Raw genomic sequence first — 21444 nt, forward strand, 5'->3', positions numbered from 1 at the left:
GATCACGAATTCAAGCCCCACATCAGGCTCTGCGCTGACACCACAGATTCTCTCTCCCCACTCTCTCCCCACTTGCACTCTCACTCTCTCTCAAAATAAATAAATTTTACAAAACTTTCCAAAAACATTGTTAGTCCTAATTAGGTTTGAGAGCATTTGAAAATAATAATCACAACCTTTCAGTGATTTGCCATAAATATTCCATAGATTTACAGTATTTTTTTTTTCTTCTGAACGGATAAATACAGACACAAACAAAATAATAGCCCTCTCCTTTTATTGGTTATCCCTTGCTCTTAGGCCAAGCACTTAAGAGGAGTGGCTATGAGTGCTTACTCTGTACTGGGCATTGTGCCAGGCCAGTGCTTCTCAGGTTCTCAGCCATAAGCACCTTCCAGGGATGGGGCTTTAAAACTACTGAGGCCTGAGCTCTGCGTCCTCTAATTCACATATAATTGATCCAGGGTGAGGCCCAGAAATGGGCATTTTCAAACCCTTCCTAGGGGATTCTAATGTGCTGCCAAGATTGACAACAACTGTCATAGCGTCTGCCTTACATTAGGTGTTTACTTTTCACAGCGATACTAGGAGGTTGGTATTATCGCCCTATTTTATAAAAGAGAAAAATTTAGAGAGATGGAGTAGCAGTTCTCCCCCTCCCCAGGCAGCTTATAAGGTGCCGAGCTGGATTTGAACACAGATCTGACTGAGTCTGCTGTCCATGCTCCTGACCCCTGCGTTATGCAGTCTCCCCTCTCCTTGGTGTTCACCGAGTGGAGGTCCTTGTGGGCCAAGTGTAATGCAGGCTTCAGGAGACTTCAGTGGTTGGTGCTTTTCACCCTCTGCAACATCTGGAAGGGAGTGCTCTTGGTGCTATGGATGGTCAGGTCACCATCGTAGTTTGTAGATAAAGCAGCACCAGTTATTTCATTATAAAGATCTTTGATATTTTAAAATCCTATAGTTCCAAAGATAGAAATTTTTTGGAAATACTATCCCTTAAAGACTTACATTAGACTCAGAGCATGTACCACTTGCCTTGGTCATTAATATGCACCTCCTGATGGTCCTGAGTCGCTCATTCGGCTGTTTCCTTGCATCTCCTTCCTCCTTCCCCTTTCCAGCTTCTCCTCGTCCTTCTCCTCCCCACTGTCCACATCTCATAACCATGACGACCGCTCTCCAGCACAGAAACCAATAGTTTTGCCAAGTACAGCAGTACTAGCCAACTTGAAGTTTCAAAAGGCGCTAACAAAATTGTTAGACTCCATTGCCCATAAGAATAGACGTGACTAAAATGTTAGCTGATTCTACCTCCTGTAACTTCAGCATTCAAAACAGATGAATTTGTTCCCTGACTTTCGCCTCTCCCATTAGGTTGATCCACGACCGGGAGCTAAGCCTGTACGATGGCTCCAGGCTGCTGAGAGAAGACAGGTATATGCGCTTAAAGGAGGAGCTACAACTGTCTGACAAGCAGCTGCGGAAGAGGTAATGTTGGGTGCACTGCCCTCGTCCTTGTGGTCAAGTGTGCCTTCTTTTTATTATCCTTCTAAACCGAGGGCCAAGCCAGGCTAACTTCGAAGAATTTAATAGTTTGTTGTCCTGGGCATGCTCATAATCTGGCCTTTCTTAAAACTTGGGTTTACGACCCAAGGTATGTTCTCCCCTCTCAGCCGAACTTTCACCTAAGTGTTTGAACACTTCATAAGCTGCTTAGTGCTCAGAAGGTAACCCCTATTCATTGTCCTGGTGACTCAGTTTTTGTCCCGTACTTTGTTTCCCTTCAGCAAGACAAAAACAAAACAAAAACAACACAAAAAACTCTCGTAATTTACTGGGTCCTCCCTCCCAGGAAGTGATGGGTTATTACTGAGGTAAGCCACCTGATACAGGTGTACCCTTTGTGGCTTATTTATATATTCCCTGCTAGAAATGTCACAACCAAATGCTATGTGTGAGGCTTGCTCGGATCCTGAATCAGGAAATAAATGGAAACAGCTATAAAAGATACTTCGGGACAATTGGGAAAGTTAAATTTGAAATATATACTATATCATATTGAATTAGTATTAATTTTCTTAGATATCATAATGGTATTCTGGCTTTGAAGGAGAATATTCCTGTTCTTAGGAGATGCACACTGAGATATTGAAGGGATAATGTAAAAAAATGTCGGTGACTTACTTCCTGACGTTCCAGGGGGAAAAAGACATGTACGTGTGTGTACATGCACACAACACACACACACAGAGAAAGAACAAGTGGGAATAAGAACACAAAGTGGTAAAATCTTAATAAGTGGTGAAACCTAGGTAAAAGATGTATGGGTGTTCATATTCTATTCTTTCAAATTTTCTGTGTGTTTGAAAAATTTCAAAACATTTCCTCCAACTACACACTACTTTCCTTCAGAGGAGGTTTGGCAAATATAAGTTTTCTGTCTCATTCCATTTCCATGGATATTTTGACATAATTAGAGATTGCTACCTTGGCAAATATGTAGTGACTTAATTGAATCTTATTTAATCAAAGCTTCCCCTCCCCACAAAGGGCTTGCTGACATACTGAAAACGTTAAAATTTTACAAATGATAATTAAGTGTGTTTCTTATTGTGTTTATGTTTTAAGGAGAATTTTGTTCAAAAATTTTCTTGGAAGTTTTTATAGAGAGGAAATATTAAATTCCTTACTGCTTCTGTGTAAGTTATTAAAAAATGCACTTGATTATACACAGCTATTTATGCTTCTAGGATAGACATCCTTGAACTCCTCTAGCCCAGTGAATAGTTTAGTTGAGTGTCTAGGGAGGTAAGTTTTAAGCATTCCTCTCATTTCATACCTTTTGTATTTTGTATTTTCAGGGAGCTGGATCAAAACAGTGGGGCAGTAGCAAGCCTGCTTGTCAGGCTCCCTTAGGACTTCAGGAACATTTGTATTTGTAGTCAAATGTCCAGGAAATGACAGCCCTGTTTCCTGAGAAGGACCCAAGTTCTCCCTGATGGTCACAAGCGGTTTTACAAATGAAAACCATTTCAGGAACAGAGTGGCCTGTACATCGTGTTGAGGTTGTGGCTCAGACTGGTCACTAGGACTTCCTTCTCAAAGTGTCCTATCTTCATCACTATTGATTTTCATCACTCCCATGAATACAAACCAGGCTCAGTTCTATCTCAAGAGGTTTCTCCGAGTAGGTGGAAACAAGTCATAAGAGTGTTGCTTGGTTTCTGTCATTTACTTTTTATTTTTGTTTGAATTTTGTGTCATTGTTAACCATGCATGAAACTTGAGCCAGATAGTTTTTCAAGGCATCTGGCGAAAAATACCAGTCCCCTCTCATCGATCCTCAGACACTTTCCCATTTCCCACACCCCAGAGACTACTACTTCTACTCTGAGCTGTTTCTTCAAGGTACTTACCTCCATATCACTAAATAATATACTTTTTTTTTTTTGTAGTACAGTTGACACACAATGTTACATTAGTTTCAGGTATCCAACATAGTGATTCCACAAGTTTCCATATTATGCTGTGTTCACCACAAGCGTAGGTAGATACTATCTGTCCCCATACATCACTATTGCAATATCATAATGTGCTTTCATTGATACTTCTTTATCTTGCAGTATTTAGAACTTCACTCAATGTCTGCATTATTATCACAGTATAAGCACTGTATACAGTCGAGTCATTTAGTAAAATACAGTTGTTTTTCCTGTCTTGCATACATTTTGTTTTTCCTAGAGTTATCGATTGTATACATATGAAGAGAGGCAGATATGTAGGTAAATAATTACAATGCAGCTTTTTTTTTTAATTTTATTTTTGACAGAGAGAGACAGAGCAAGCAGGGGAGGGGCAGAGAGAGAGGGAGAGAGAGAATCCCAGGGAGGCTCTGCGCTGTCAGCATGGTGCCTAATGTGGGGCGCGAACTCACAAACTGTGAGATCATGCCCTGAGCTAAAACCAAGAGTCAGATGCTTAACCAACTGAGCCCCCAGGTGCCCATTACAATGCAACTTTTAAATGTTAGAACAGAGATCTCTACAATAATGCTATGGGAACACAGAGGAGGAAGTGACCCCGTTTTCCATGTATTTATCACTTTTTCATTCCAGGTATTTCCCCTCTTGTCTAAATCTCCTCTCGGCGTGTGCAGGCACATCAGGCTTTTATCAGGTTTCCATCTTTTCTTTCGTAGTGCATCCTGACTAGCCCTAATCCGGACCTGCTGTCCTTCAAGCTTACAGCACAAATGTCATGCTAGATCTCTGTCCACTCCCACTTGCCCATTTCCTCCAGTTTCTCCTTCTGCAACTTTGATCTGTTAGGTGTTGAACCTCTTGGGCTGAACTTTTAATTTTCTCTCTTATGTTCAGCCAGTTTGTCAGGACTTCATTGACTTTTCAGGGGCAGAATGTCTAGGAGTTGATACTTCTCTGTCTGAAATATTTCTACCAGTTGAAATCCTAATTCCTTTCCTTATCAGTATTCCTCCTTTTTTGTTTTTTGTTTTGTTTTGTTTTGTTTTTTTTGTTTGTTTGTTTTTTGGCCTGAGAAACATGCTATTTATTTTCTTATGAACATAAACAGTTTTTCTCTATTTCATTGTTAAAGAGTCATGTTACAGAATCTTCTTCACTCTGATGGATGTGGATTGTTAGTAAATTTCTTTATCTTTTCCTGGCTAAACTTGATTTAATTTTGTGGCCCATTTTTGTCTTACTGAGAATAAATATGTTCTCTTTTAGGGTCATAATAGGTTATAATAGGGTAGGTTATAGTATGTTAATGCCATTGACAGTATTTCTTTCAAGCCTGTGTTTATTAGGTAGGAAGAAGACAGTTTGACCAAAAAGAATACAGCATAGTATAAAGTGGGAAATTTGTACTCAGTGAGGAAATTGATTTATTTCATGAGTTGTTCCTATAAGTCATTATGACCCATTATCTAGTGAGTTGATCCTATATGCTGTGCATATCTAACATGTTACTCTTGGCATTAGTATTTGAACTCTATGTGAGAAACTCAGCGTCTGAATCATCTATCCCTTTATTTCTCTACCTAAGCACAGACTTGAAGTTCAGTGAAATCATTATTATATCTGATAGCCTTTAAACAAACTGAGCTATGAATGCTTTGTTTCCTTGGGGGATTTTGAGATAGAGGAAAAGTCAATGTAGAATGAAGGGAAGGCAGATTTAAGAGCATCTTTGCCTCTGGACCCAGTTTGATAAATTTGGATACGTGTCTCTTTTCAGATAGGACCAATTTTCATATTTGTGTTTAGCAAGACTTCTTTAGTTACAGGTAACAAAAAAACCTTAAATTTTTGCAAATCATGTGTTCAAAGGAGAGGCAAGGATGCAGTTGGACCTCAGGAAATAACTGCAACCCAGGACTTGAATGTTGCCAGGACATTGTTGCTCTGTACTTCATCTCTTTGTCTCTAACATCACAGCACCTGGCACATAGTAGACCACTTAGCAAATGTTTTTGGGCAAGTGAGTAAATCTTAACCTAGTATAAATTCTAGGAAACTCAAGGTAAAGGTAATTCCATTAATCCAGTTTTAGACAACCTTCTGAACTAGCAAATGTTTCTGATACCACAGTGCCTAGTAATTAACAGCTACTAGCAGTGGGTTACTGTGCCTGTCAACTTCATAGTGTGAAACCCAGTTTCTAAAGAATTGTACTTGACTCCTTTGCTGACCTCTGTTGTATTCTAATTCTAATTCTTCATGAAGATCATATGTCTTGATCTGAATGCTCTGCAGGCATTGTCCGCAAGTAACTACATAGCTAATGTGCTCTTAAATATGGTGTAAGAAATGTTAGCAACTTTCCTTCCCTTGCTGCAAGACACCAAGAATACAGTGGACGTGGTGGTTAGAAATAGCATGATGGCCATGCACATCAGACACCATGCCTGCATTTCTCACAGGAAACAAGGACCAAAATAGAATTGCTTCCTTTGATGAGAAAAACTTCTTTGGGGAAAGGGAGAGTACAAATACTATAAGCTGCTAAATATGTCCCTTCCTGCCATCGGTCAGAGCCTAGATGAGGGGGCTGAGAGTTTCTGTGCATTACTAATAGTTTGTTTTGCCAAGAAAGGGTTTATGGTTATCTCAGGGAAGCAGTAAAGATTAGTGGCCTAGTCTCAGTTATAATTATATATAGTCTGGTGTTTTGCATTTTTATTGAATATTTTATTAGTATTAATTGTGAGTGAACATCGAAAATGGTTTACAGTCTCCAGTTTTTCTAGATCGGTATTGAACCATAACTGGACGTTGGGCGTAATCCTTGATAGATTAGCTTCTCTAGACCCTTTTATTTTTATTCCTGTGTTAGAAGATAGGTAGGATCTCAGCATTCTCTCTGCCTCCCCAGAAACCTCAGCATCTTTTTAGTAGCAATGTAGGCCACGTAAATTTTTAAATTCAAGATAGACCCAGGATTTTCTGCCCACGTCTTTGTGTTTGATTCTCAGCAGATTCTGATTTTGAAAAATTACCGTTTTTTTTTTTTTTTTTATGGTCAAGGAAAAGTTCTAAACTCTGTGTCTATAAAGAATCTAATTATTATTGTATGTTGTGGTTTTGTCTTTTTGATACAGAGGATGCACCTTCTCTAACAAATTAATTCATTTAGATGAGCTGCTCTGCTTTGGGGTAGAAAATCATTATTCTCAGTCCTTATCAATTACCTCCATTGTCCTTGACATCAGAGGTCTTCAAAAAGTTTCTTGCTGTGATGGTTCTTAACAACAGTAATATATTTATTTAGTTATTTAGCATCTGCTGTCATCCAAGTACCACCCTAGACCTCGTGTGCCATAAAGATGAGCAAGAAATGTGCCCATGCAGTTTGCTACATTGCATCGGGGAAAAAAAGGTGAAATATGGGCTGTAGATAGAACTACATAACCTGTAGGTTCAGCACTAGTCTTATAGTACAGAAAGCCAATTACAAGATCCTCTTCTGGTTTATGATTAATGTCTTTATAAAAACCTTCTATGTCATTCTCAATATACACATTTGACAAAAATGTACTGTATAATTTCCTTCCAAAGATTAGACTTTACTGAAGTCTTTCTTCTTTTATTAAATGAATAGCTTTTTTTGACGTATAATGACATATAATAAACTGTGAATATTTAGTGTACAGTTTGATAATTTTTATATTTATATATACTTATGAAACTATCATCACAGTCAGGATAATGAATACATCTGTGACCACCACCCCAGAGTATCCTCAGATCTCTTGGTAATCCCTCTCTCTCTTGACCCTTGTCACCCTCCTCTGCTACCCTCAGACTCTGCTTCAAGTTACTTGATTTCTCTTGTATTTTCTAGAACTTTATATAAATGGGATCACACAGTATATACTCTTTTTGATCTAACTTCTTTTATTCAGCATACTTATTTTGAGATCTTTCATGTTGTTATGTATATCAATACTTCATTCCTTCTTATCGCTAAGAAGCAGTGGAAAGTGCTTTTCTCTCTAAAACTTACGTGCCCAAACATGTTGACCCCAATACTTCTATTCCTGAAATCTTTTTAAAAGAGCACTTTGCTTTTCTCATCTTTAATTCTTATGAAATAGTTATTTATCTCAGTCAAGCCATATCTTTAGTTTCATTTGTTATTTGTTGTTGTTAGATTGTAGTAAAATGAACATTAATCTTAGTTTTAACTTTTGATAGTGCTTGTTTCCTAATTCTCAACTATTTACCACGTATTCAGCCTTTGTATTACACACCAGTGTCTTAAAGCACCTGAAAGTACATGGCAGATCCTTAGGAGTACTCTACTCAGCGGCTTTCAGAGGTGGAGATCCTATCACCATCAGGAAATGACTTTCCATATGACCTATTTATACGTAAGGAAGCCTTTGGGGTGACCTAGCAACAAAATGGTCCTTATCCTGTTATTCAGTAGTTTGCTGGCTGTTTTCATAGTCAGTATACACTTCTCTGTCTGATACATCAACAGTCTCGGAAACTGCCGCTCTTTAAATTGGGCCAGCTCACTTGGGTGTACCCAGCTAGAGTCAATACCAAAAAGCAAGCCACAGACAATGTATGTTCCAAGCAATGATCATCACCTATTTAAAGTCAACCCCCCTAGCTTGCTCTCATGTTGCTTGTTCTCATGTTAATTGCTCTTCTGGTACTAAATCCACAGCTCAGCTGTGGTCCCTGCTTCCTGATCTTTTGGTTGAAGGATATAAATTAGACTTCCTCTTTTGGCTTACTTGTTGGATTTTGGCTTTGTTTATTCCCTGATTTAGTATCCCTCATTATCTTGAGTAAGAAACTGCATCTGCAGATTTAATTTTGTGCAGTGAAAGCACAAAAAAGCAGCTCTGTCTCTCCCACCTTCTTTTGTCCCAGCTAGGAAAGAGGAGGAGCAGGGATGAATCCAACATCTGTTGTTGGGCCACGAAGCAGGAGTTTTCTGGATTGTAGCAAACCACTTGGCAGGAGTGGAAAATGGAATAACCTTCCCTTTTAGCTTTTAGATGACAGGATTCTCTGTGTCCAGGTTCTCTTGTGTGACTGTCTAATTGCTGGCGGTCCTCAGTGATCATGTTATCCTCAGGCCTTCCGGGCACTGCTCATGCTGCTGTTCTTTCCTGTTTTCCCAGAACAACTCCTTTGGACAGATCATTCCCATGCCCTGCTTGAATATCTGTAAATAAGGATTTTTTTTTTCCCACCTGGAGAAATGAAATGATATCTGGTAGCTTTCATGAATTCCTCTAGACCTTTCTCATATGACCATTTCCAAAAACTGCTTTTCCCTGGTTTACAAATCAGGGAGTGGCCTCTAAATGTACAGATCACATGGTCAGAGAGTCCGTGGACCTACCTGTTTTATTGGGAGGACATGGTCTTATCTGAAATCTTCAGAGTACTTATCTGATTCTCTCCACACATTTCCTACCTCCTGATATTCTAGCCGCCTAAGCACTTAACTATTGGTTTCTATTATAACAGTTAATGGCAATGAGTATTCCATTTCTGGAGAAATGCCAGTTATGTACCTATATTTTTGTTTTTGTGAAGATCTTGGCAGGTGTTTGAGTTTCATATCTTCTTTCACATAACAAGGATGATACTACCCTCTGAAGTTGTATTTCCACTGGGGTTTAGAGTACAGTTCATAAGAACTGACAGTATCACCCCATGATTAGATCATGATAAGGGGTGTCTAGTCCCTTCTCCAAAATATATTAAGTCATTTCATAAACCAAGGCAAGTCTTATCTTCTTCCTCTGTGTCCCCTAGAATATTTACATCGTCAGATTCCCTAGCAGAGATTTATAAAAGATCACTTTAAAAAAATCACAATATTTCCTAAAAAATGACAAAAGAGTGAATGATCTAAAAGTTGAATTTTCTCTACTTTTTGAAGACTATTCTTATTGTCAATTGCAAATTTTAAATTTAATCCAGCCCCTGTGCTGCTTAAATTTTCTGTGTTGTAAAAAGCCTTCTCATCCTGGATCATACTTCTTGGTCTTTCTACGATTTACATAGAGTGGGCTCCTTGCAAGACAGGAGATTTTGAGGGGATTTTGAATAAAGAAAAGGAAGCTGTGTAATGAATGTGAATTGGAGGGGATTTTGTTCTGAGGGACTTTGGGGAAATTTTGCTGGATATGTAACAGCATATCCCAAACGGTGGTTTGTGCAAGGCATGGAGACCATCAGTGGAAATAATCCAACATATTTTAACAGTAGGTGATTCTTTTTTTGTGTTAATAATAGGTTCTTAGGATGTCCTGATTTTTTTCAAAGCTTGTTCTTTGGATAATAGCTTTGACTATATTAACAGCAACATGATGGGGTTATCACTGCCTAGGCTTTAGCTCCCATGACCTAATTTCTAATATGAATGATTATGTTTGTTTGTTTTATTTTTCCCCCCCTTAGATCCATTTTTCCTGTCCACCCCTCCTTCAGAATCATCGCCTTGGCAGAACCCCCTGTCTTTGGAAGCACCACACAGCAATGGCTGGGACCAGAATTCTTAACCATGTTCTTTTTCCATTATATGAAACCACTTGCCAAAAGTGAAGAAGTTCAAGTGATTAAGGAAATGGTAAGAGTGAGGCTAGCTTTAGCCTGTGGCCTTCAACTGTTCCTTTTTTAAGGCACTCTGACACCTGCTGGAGCAGAGTTGGACATTCCTGGCTTTTTCTTCCCATTTACTCCCACATTTCCTGATATAACGGTCCTCATACTTCAGCATTTTTTCAGAAACATATGGAGGGTCTGATAAAATACAGATTGTTGAGTGTCTAGGTCTGGGGTGGTACACGAGAACTTGGCATTTCTTAGGTGATGCCGATGCTGCTGATCTGGGGAACACACTTTGAGAACCATGGATGTAAGCTAGCTCTTCACTTTCCTCATATGGAGGCAGATTTGGATTCCTTTTCCTCTTCTAATCAGCCAAAGATGATCATTTTAAGTTCCTATACAGGGAGGCCAAATATATCTTAGTTCCTTAGATTTTAGAATATATAAAGTAATGCTGTTCCCCTCGATACTGTAATATATCCTGTACTTACCTGACCAGTTACCTGGTGGCTTGCAGTATACATAATGCATTATTTCAATGTCTGCCTTAACCAAGTATTGTGCTTAACCCTTGTGGAACTCCAGAACTTCACTGTTCAGTGTAGCTCTAGCCACATTACAGATATTTTAAAAGTTCAGTTTCTCAGTCATGTTTCAAGTGGTCAATAACTATATGGGGCTTCTGGTTACCATGTCAGACAGCATAGGTAAAGAACATTTCCATCATCATAGAAAGTCCTCCTGGGCACTGTTGTTCTAGATCACGAATAATTAACTTTTTATATGAATGCACCCATCCCCTCTGAAAGACCAGAATGAGCTGATTAATTTTAGGTCTTGTGAGCATGATGGTGAATAAGGGCTTAGGCTTTCAAGTCAAATAGCTTGCTTTTAAAGTTTTTTTTTTCTTTTTTAATGTTTATTTATTTTTGACAGAGAGAGACAGAGTGCAAATGGGGGAGGGGCAGAGAAGAGGGAGACATGTAATCCAGAATCTGAAGTGGGCTCCAGGCTCTGAGCTGTCAGCACAGAGCCTGATGTGGGGCTCGAACTCACAAACTGTGAGATCATGACCTAAGCCGAAGTCGGATGCTTAACGGACTGAGCAACTTAACCCAGGTGCCCCCAAACAGCTTGCTTTTAAATGCCAAATCCGCTATTTATTAGCTCCCAGATCTTGGGTAAATTACTCAACCAAAGTTGGGGATATATCACAGGACTGATTAAAAGAATAAATGAAATAAAGTATATACTGAAAAGAACTTAGAATTTTCAAGTTCCAGTCACTTAAAAATCATCAAAGGAATCCTGAGCAGTTTACTTCTGAAATGGTTGCATCATACCAGTCATTGTTCTAACATCTCTGTGATATTTTTATTTATTTCAAATGTTTATTTATTTTGCAAGAGAGAGAGAGAGAAAATGAGAGAATCTGCAATGTTAGTGCGGAGACTGATGTGGTGATCTCACAGTATATGACCTGAGCTGAAATCAAGAGTCAGATGCTAAATTGTTACAGTTCAGGCAACAAGTGTGTGTTATTTGGGCCATTGTTCTTCACAGTTCACTGATAAACTGATTATACCCCTTAGGTGTGTGGTTTAAAAGCCCTTGAAAAAATGAACAGCTTGAACATCCAGTCTTTGTACAAGGATACCTTATGTCACTTTGTAGATACAAGATGATGATTAAATGAGGGAGTTTGGTTTCAGTACGAAAAAATGCTGAAATTAGAATTAAAAAAATCATGCTGAAGCTAACAAACAGGGAAATCATTATGAAAAGTTTTTTTATGGGCACACTTTATGCCAGTTTTTAATTGAGCAACCCCTTTCATCTTTTATCCTCGTGATGGAAGTGTAAATGAAGGGCGGCTTCGCCTCAGTTACCTGATCCTTAAAGAGAAAGTAGAGGTGTAAGTGTTTCCTGAGAAAATGAATAAGCAAATTTATCTAGGAGTTAAACATGTTACCTATCATCAGAGACTTTCTAAAAATGTAATTCTAATATCGTTTGCTAACTAGCCATAATTTCTGGTTGATTGATCAGATATCCCAACTTATTCTTTCTTTCTTTTCTCAATTCTCTCATAAAATAGGTCCCAAATATACCTCAGGAAACTTTGGACAGATTGTTATCACTTGCACACAAACTCAGAGAGACACAGGATCCCACGGTAAGTCTGGGCTTTTTCCCATAGGATTTTTCGTTGTTGACATGCTGCTGCTTTATGTTCTCAGAGTTTAATGCTTAAAAATCTATTTTTCAAGCTGGTATTTTTATCTCTTATGCTGTGCTTTGCCCTGTGCATATATTTCACTCTCTTGGTGGTTTGAACATTTACTCCAGCCACTCGTGGCTGGTATCATACAAAAACCAGTAGCTCTAGAGGAGTGCTTGATGTTCTTAGGGGTTTCACTTCTGCTACCCTGGTCTCTTGTGCTGAGTGGTCTCACCTAGTCCTTTGGCTTCAAGTATGACCTCTTATGTTAATGCCAACATATTTCTCTTCAGCTTCTAGCTTTTCTTTTCTCATTGATTCTCTGTTTCTAACTGTATTTCCGTCTTGGGATGGTATAGGGGCAGAAAACTTTCCCTTTCCTTCCTTCCTTCCTTCCTTCCTTCCTTCCTTCCTTCCTTCCTTCCTTCCTTCCTTCCTTCCAGGTTCTTTGGTCAGCCTAATGATTAAATGGACATGAGACAGATTAACAGGAGAAAACCCAATTTGATGTCATATGTACGGGAGCCCTATAAAAATATTAGACTTAAAGAAATGACCAAAGCAGGCAGCTTTTATACCTTTTGGACAAACAATAAATTTGTGAAGAATTGACAAGACAAAAAGTTGGAGCTTGGGAAGGTAAATTAGTGACAAAGTAACAAAGTTTGTTTATATTGCCATCTTAGCCCTTTGTTCCCTATTTCTGGCATTAAGGATGTGCTCTACCCTCCTGGGACAGACAGGGTGCCTTTCAGGTGGGAGATTTATTTCCTGCTTTTGGGGGACAGAGGAGGGTCAGAGTGTCCTTCTCACACTGACTGTTTCTTAAGTGACTTTAATTCAAAATAATAAACATGTCAAAATGGCATACTTTGGGGTGGCATACTATGTTCCCCCACCCTTTTTAAAATTTCTTGCCTAACGTTTATTTCAGCATTCACAGCTGAAAACATTTTTGCACTGTTACAAAAACTCCCCCCTGTCAAAAGTCCAATACACTCAGTATAATTCATGCGCTATCAGGGGTGAAATGAAAAGGTGATTCGTTTTTAATCTGAAGTCTTCAAGCAATAGTTAATATTTTAAATAGACCAAAGCAAGTTGTATATTTTCCCACAGAGGAATAAAAGGACTAATGAAAATGTTATTGGCTTTGGGCTGGAATTTTAATACCTAAGCCTGGTTATATTATGCCAATCAGAAACACGATTGGTGACTATACATGCATTTGAATAGCAAAAAATAGAGAACCAATTCTTTAATAAATGCAGCTTGGTAAGCAAAACCTTTTAAAACACAGGGTACAGGGGGCACCTGGGTGGCTCAGCTGGTTAAGCATCCCACTCTTGATCTCAGCTCAGGTCTTGATCTCAGGGTCATGAGTTCAAGCCCCACACTGGACATGAAGCCTACTTAAAAAATACACAGGGCACATGGGGAATAAAAATAAGGGACTTGATGCTTAAAACATTGGAAATCACTGTGTATGTTGGAAGGATCAAGGACTGTCACTAACTCTATGAATCATCTGTAAAATGGGAAGTGCCATCTACTTCATAAGGATGTTGTGATGATTAAACATGAAAATGTATGTGAAGAATCCTTTTCTTGGTAGCTGCTTAATAAATGTTCATTTCTTTCACTGCTCAACGGGATACTCTGGGATTGCTGTAAATTCAACCTATCTTATACAACTGAACTGTCTTTCCCCTTTAAATCTATTCCTACTTCCTTTTTTAATCCCCCGACTTTGTTAATCTGTCTCCTTGCTTTCCCACTATCTCCACTTACCCTGAAAGAAAGTCTCATCAATTTAGCATCATGATGTCTCATCCATTCTCTTACCTATTATCAGAATTGTCCTGGTATTTGGTTTCATAATCTTTCTCCTGGAATATCGTTATTTCCTTTTGACTGCCCTCATCACCAACAATTCATTCCTAATATGACCCTGTGTTACTTTCCTGTGCCTGTTTAACAAATTACCATAAATGGTTTGTAACACTGGAAATTTATTTTCTCAGTGTTCCGGATGCCAAAAGTTTGGAATGCGTATTACTGAGTTGAAATCAAGGTATTAGCAACACTCCCTCAGGGGCTCAAGGGGAGAATCTGTCCCTTGCCTTTTCCAGTTCTTCTGGTGACCAGCATTCCTTGACTTGTGGCCTCGTTATCTTAACCTCTGCCTCCGTCTTCACATCACCTTCTCTTTTGTGTGTCTGTGTCAGATTTTTCTCAGCCTCCCTTTTACGAGGATACGGGTGATTGTATTTAGGGACCACCCAAATAATCCAGGATAATCTCTTCATCTCAAAGTCTTTAATGTGGTCTACAAAGTCAGCGTTGCCATATAAAGTAAAATTCACAGGTTCCAGGGATTAGGATGTGGGTATCTTGGGGTATAGGGGGTGGGAGCATTTTCTAGCTGTCACAGGCCCCCTATTAATAACTCCTGGGACCTCATCTGCAACTCTGCTTCCTTATTTGTTCTTTTCAGCTATACCATTCTCTTTCTTGTTCCTTAAACCCACTAGTGTCTGCCTCAGGGCCCTTGCCACTCAGCATTTCCTCTGGCTAGATTGTTCTTCCCCAGATAACTGTAGCTTTGCCCCCTCCCCCTTTTGGATTTGCTCAGATGTCACCTCTTCAGAGAGGCCAACCTGAAGCACTCTATTTAGAATCACACTTTCCGCCCTTTTCATTCCCAGCTCTCTTTGGGCTTTCAAGTTCCTCCTGAGGCTTAACCCTTTGAGATAATATATGTTTCACTCACTTTTTTAAATTGTCTGTTTTCCCTGACTCAAATTTATGTTCCAGGATGACAGGGATTTTTGTTGTGGTCCCCGCTGTATCCCCAGCATCTGGAACTTGCCTACCGTGTAGTAGATGCTCAACAAATATCTATTAAATAAATGAATGAGTGACTCTTCCTTGTTATCTCTGGAGTGGCCTTTCCTGAACTGTTAAGGGCTGAATTCTCTGCGTATAGACTGAAGGACAACCCGCTAAAACATGCATGCCTGCCAAGTTCCATTTGGCTGTGTGCTGCCCTCCTCAGCCTCGCTCTCTAGAGCCTCTCTTGAAGCACCCTCAGGCCTCCCGCACTCCTCTTCTTACTGGTTCCTGAGCCCAGCACATAACCAGATGCCTCCACGTCAGGTGATGCCCGAAATGTGCTTTCTCCCTGTCTGCTCTCCCGCAGGTCCTTGTTCCGTCAGGTCTCTCTCAGCCCCTCAGGCAGAAGTAACCTCAGTCTGCAGTCTGTTTTCGTGACACTTGATGTAGGATTCTCTTACGGACCTGTGGTGGCTCTATCTCTGTTTATTTTTATCTCCCCAATGACTGTTTGAACTCCTTGTTCATTCTTTTAGTTAAAAATTTTTTTATTACATTTATTTATTTTTGAGAGATAGAGCAAAGTGAGAGTAGGGGTGGGGGGACAGGCAGAGAGAGAGGGAGACACAGAATCTGAAGCAGGCTCCAGGCTCTGAGCTGTCAGCACAAAGCCCGATGCGGGGCTCGAACCCACAAACTGTGAGATCATGACCTGAGCTGAAGTTGGACACTTTACCGGCTGAACCACTCAGGTGCCCCAGTGTTCATTCTTTTATTCCCATTTCCCAGCCTGGTGCCTGGCACATAAGAGACACTTAATAAATGTTTGATGAATGAATGAATAAAATGACTAATCAACTAATTACTAATTTATTAACATATTGTCTCTAGAGTTTTCTCTCCCAGAGAATGTTACATTTTCATAAAAGAAATAATTCTTTAAGAGGAAAAAGAGAGAATTTATTTGAAAAAATTTCTGATCAGAACCTTCATATTTTTAAGCTGAATTACTGGTACTAATCATGCTAATACAAAAAACCCTTGAAGTGTGCTCTTAAACTCCATAACCATGGTAACTAAGAGAATGTGCTCATATCCTCACATTCTTTTTTGCAAGATGAAACTGCACTTAGAAATGTAATGTTTTTTTTTTTCAATATATGAAGTTTATTGTCAAATAGGTTTCCATACAACACCCAGTGCTCATCCCGAAAGGTGCCCTCCTCAATACCCATCACCCACCCTCCCCTTCCTCCCACCCCCATCAACCCTCAGTTTGTTCTCAGTTTTTAAGAGAAATGTAATGTTATAAACGTTAAACATGTTAGGAATTTTGTAATTAAAGTGCATTCTCAATTTCTAATTGATAATGTGAGAGAAGAAATAACCAAACCCTTTATTCAACACTTAAATGGCTCAACATAAAGCTTTGTTCTGATTTTTTTGACACTGGATGTTATCATAAAGCATTTCGGTATTATCAACTGAGAAAGCTCGTGTTTTTCAAATTCATGAGAAAGTCCTTACCGATCACTGGAATGAAATGTGAAGCCTGAATTCAATGTCATTCTTGGATGAGATTAGAATATTGTATACTAGGAAGTTACTGTACTGTTTATTGGGACTCTTGTCATGAGAATGCTCGGGTTGGAGTCATTAGTCATACATTTTCCATGATGAAAATAGGGATTTTTGTGGACCCAGGTGTTAAGAATGGGAATTGCTGAATCATATTAGGCTTCTGATACTTTAAATCATACTGGCTGAAATAACCTTATCCTTCCTTCTTCCTTCTTTCTCATATCCATCAGGTGCCAAGTTCTCTGAAATAGTTGTTGATTCCTTTTCTCTACTCCTTTTTTGCCAGTGACCTTACTGTAGTACCTCATCATTTTATAGACAGATCATTGAAGGAGCTTTCTGTTTCCTGTCTCAGTTCCCCCCGTCCTTCACTTATTTTGCATGCTCCTGCCAGATTAATCTTTCTAAAATCATATTACCACTTTGTGCACAAAAGAAGTCCTATTGCCTTTCGGGGTAAAGCCAAACTCCTCCAGGAGTCAGTCCCAGGTCTTTGTTACTTAGGAGCAAGTTCTCCAGCAAGACCCTGTGATAGAGCTGGGCTGGTTTCCGCACAGTCTGCACGATTTCTGTTTCTTTTGCTTTCATGCCTTTGTTCATAGCCTTTCTCCTGCCCACTTGAACAATTTAATTTTAAGCCCCTATAGCAGTTGTCAAGTGCTTCACTTGCTTTGGCATTAAATTATATGCTATTTTGAATTGCAATTTCTACTTTCTTATATTTAAATATTGCCTCCATGTCTAGAATGCAAATTTGTTGAAAACAAGGATGAACCAAATGTTTGCTTACAAATGAGTTCTTTGAGACATCGAATGTGTTTTTTAATAGAAAAAAGGGTACATTGTAAATGGTGATCTTGCCCCCAACCTAGTCCCCAGAGGACTATTTAACCTATGTTGTAGCTGAAATATAACTCTAGTATTAGCATAACAGCATCTCATGGAGCCGTGAAATACCCAAGGGAGAGAAATCACTTCCTTTTGTTCTTCCTTGGAACATGCAGAAATCACCTCAAGTGAAATGTTGAAACAAGCAAATAGACTGTGTCTCTGGCATTGTGGCATCCTACCACCATCCATCCTGAACCCTCTGTTCACTTCTTGGGGTCCTCTTCTGTGTTCCCTTAGGGGCTCACATGTGCCCTCATTTCACCCTGGCCTGTTCTTTAAAAGTTCTTCTCTCTTCTGGTTTTCAGTGAAAACTGCTGTTTCCTAATGCTGCTGATCTAAATCCAATAATAATCTGATACATTAAATTCATACTAAAGTGTAGGTCACATCACCTTCCTGTTAGATTTTCTTCATTTTGAAGAGGCTGACTTTTAATAATAATTGGTGACATTTGTTGAGCATCCATGTGACTGACCTCTGCTAAGAGAACAATTTTCTCTTTTTTCCTTTTTCTTTCTTTTTTGTTCTTTCAAGTTTTTATTTTAATTCCAGTTAGTTAACATACAGTGTAATATTAGTTTCAGGTGTAGAATTTAGTGATTCATCACTTACATATAACATCCAGTGCCCATCAAAACCAGTGCCCTCTGTAATACTTACCTATTACTCATTTTTAACCCATCCTCCTCCCATCTCCCAGCAACCCTCAGTTTGTTCTCTATAGTTAAAATCTACTTTATGATATGCCTGTCTTTTTCCCCCATGTTCATCTGTTTTGTTTCTTAAATTCCACAAACGAGTGAAATCCTATGGTATTTGTCTTCCTCTGACTGATGTATTTTGCTTAGCATTATACTTTCTAGCTCCATCCACATCATTGCAAATGGCAAGATTTCATTCTTTTTTATGGCCGAGTAATATTCCATTGAATATAAACACCACCTGTTCTTTATCTATTCATCAGTCAGTGGACATTTGCATTCTCTCCATACTTTGGCTAATGTTCATAATGCTGCTACAGACATTGGGGTTCATGTATCCCTTCAAATCAGTATTTTTTTATCCTTTGCATAGATATCTGGTAGTTCACTTGCTGGATCATAGAGTAGTTCTATTTTTAACTTTTTGAGGAACCTCCATACTGTTTTTCAGAGTGGCGATACCAGTTTGCATTCCCACCAACAGTGTAAGAAGGTTCCCCTTTCTCCACATCCTCCCCAAGAGTTGTTTTCCTATGTTGTTAATTTTAGCCACTCTGACCAGTATGAGGTGGTATCTCATTGTAGCTTTGATTTGTATTTTCCTGATGATGAGTGATGTTGAGCATCTTTTCATGTGTCTGTTAGCCATCTGGATGTCTTCTTTGGAAAAATGTCTATTCATGTCTTCTGCCCATTTTTTAATTGAATCATTTGTTTTTTGGGGTGTTGAGCTTGATAAGCTCTTTATGGATTTTGGATATTAAACCCCTCTTAACAATCTTAAAGGTAAAGGCATTATTATCGCCAACTTAAAGATAAGGAAACCGAGACTTTAAGGTGTTAACTAATCCACCAAGCTAATACATGGGAGGGAGCCTGATTTGTCTGATTCTGAAGCTTATGAACTTTATATTATGCTGCCCACTAAGATAATTTCAAAATCAACAACAAATATTATTGGTACTCACATGTCTTGATTTCTATACTAGCAGCTCTATTAATTTTAAAAGTGAAATTATTCTGACAGTGTAGGGAAAGGATTTCAAACTGCAAGCTGCTGCCCAGGTGATAACACTGGTTGACACCTCTGTGATCAGCAACCTGAACTGTCCACATTTCCTTTTCTCCCTTTTAGAAACCATCGATTTACTTAAAGCTCTAAGCATTTTCAGGGTATCTTAACAGTGCAGCTTTGTGTAGACGGGGGGGGGGGGTTGTTGGGGGGGTGGGGGTGGGGGAAAGAACAAATAATTCATGGCACAGAAAAGCTATTTGTAAGTCAGGTGTGAACTGTATTACGTAACATCTTTCCTTCCTCCAACCTCTTCCCCCCCAACCCCCAAAACGTGTGTATACAGCACTTAGCTCAATGAAAACACTTCTATCGAATTTAACTTATAAACACTTTTTATAGATTTTTTTTAAAAACCTATCTTTAACAATTTTTTAAAAATTTTTTTTAACATTTATTTATTTTTGAGACAGAGAGAGAGCATGAACAGGGGAGGGTCAGAGAAAGAGGGAGACACAGAATCTGAAACAGGCTCCAGGCTCTGAGCTGTCAGCACAGAGCCCGACGCGGGGCTCGAACCCATGGACCGCGAGATCATGACCTGAGCCAAAGTCGGACGCTTAACCGACTGAGCCACCCAGGCGCCCCTCTTTAAGGATTTTTAAAGTGTAAATCGGCTTTTGTTTATTTTTATTTGTAATTCATTAACAGTACATATTTATTTTAAGTCTGGCCTTGTCCATCAGGAATAATGAGCTGTGCCCTGATACTCATCTAAAGGGACTTTCAGCAGGTAGAAACAAGACTGTCATCAGGCTGTCCTTGTCTTTTGATAGGCCCAGTCATTGGCAGCATCACTATCTACCAGACAGCTGTTGCGGATTTCTCGTCGGCTGTCACAGTACCCTCATGAAAATCTTCACAGTGCAGTTACTAAAGCCTGCCTTTCCAGGTAACCATATTCCCCTTTCTCACTGAATTCAAGCTCCTGGGTCTTTGCTAAAACGATAACGTAAGTTTAATTGGTAGTCAGTTCTCACAGGTCTGGAGAATGTATTGTCTGAATATGTAGCTATTTCAACCTTGTGTTCAGTTTTTAGAACATATTTTATCGTACACATAACAGCAATTTTAAGAGATAGTTTACAGATAAGAAAACTAAGTCACTTGCTCTAGTCAGACTAGTGAAGAAGTAAAGGTGGATTTGGGATTCAAATGCTGTGTGTCTTCTGAGCTAGTGTTCTTAAGCACTACACTGAGCACCTCCCAAATTAGCTTGGGAACCTTCCATGCTTGATATACTGTTCTGTTGCCTAAATTTAACAAAACTAATGTCTTTTCAGTCTATGCTAATAATACTTTTATACCTGTTTGGAAATTATTATAAAATACTGGCTTAAAGAATTTTCTTACAAAATCACACTTACATGAAATCATTTAAAAAAAATTTTTTTAACAGGCACCTGGGTGGCTCAGTCAAACATTCGACTTTGGCTCAGGGCTCAGGTTATGATCTCACAGTTTGTGGGTTCGAGCCCTGCATTGGGCTCTGTGCTGACAGCTCAGAGCCTGGAGCTGCTTTGGATTCTGTCCCTCTTTCTCTCTGCCCCCCACCCCAAAATAAATAATAAACATTTAAAAATTTTTAAAAATTTTTAACATTTTATTTATTTTGAAGAAATAGAGAGGGACAGAATGTGAGTGGGGGAGGGGCAGAGAGAGAGGGAGACACAGAATCCAAAGCAGGCTCCAGGCTTTGAGCTGTCAGCACAGAGCCCTACACAGGGCTCAAAACCACGATCTGTAAGATCATGACCTGAGCTGAAGTTGGGCACTCGAACCAACTGAGCCAACCAGGCACCCCTATTTTAAAATTTTTTTTTTTAACGTTTATTTATTTTTGAGACAGAGAGAGACAGAGCATGAATGGGGGAGGGTCAGAGAGAGAGAGGGAGACACAGAATCTGAAACAGGCTCCAGGCTCTGAGCTGTCAGCACAGAGCCCGGCGTGGGGCTTGAACTTACGAACCGTGAGATCATGACCTGAGCCGAAGTCGGATGCTTAACCGGCTGAGCCACCCAGGCGCCCCCAGGCAC

General features: G+C 39.3%; 1 protein-coding gene across 2 annotated transcripts in view; it reads left to right on the plus strand.

Moving 5' to 3' along the window:
* VWA8 (von Willebrand factor A domain containing 8) overlaps window positions 1-21444 on the plus strand; it is a 366248-nt gene that overhangs the window by 122031 nt on the left and 222773 nt on the right. For both annotated transcript variants that reach the window (XM_042977303.1, XM_015538962.2), the window contains exons 14-17: window positions 1378-1491; window positions 9957-10125; window positions 12205-12282; window positions 20184-20299. In XM_042977303.1, the coding sequence (XP_042833237.1) occupies window positions 1378-1491; window positions 9957-10125; window positions 12205-12282; window positions 20184-20299 (477 nt within the window). The remainder of the gene's footprint in view (window positions 1-1377; window positions 1492-9956; window positions 10126-12204; window positions 12283-20183; window positions 20300-21444) is intronic.

The sequence above is a fragment of the Panthera tigris genome, chromosome A1 (assembly GCF_018350195.1).
Source record: "Panthera tigris isolate Pti1 chromosome A1, P.tigris_Pti1_mat1.1, whole genome shotgun sequence".
Taxonomy (NCBI): domain Eukaryota; kingdom Metazoa; phylum Chordata; class Mammalia; order Carnivora; family Felidae; genus Panthera; species Panthera tigris.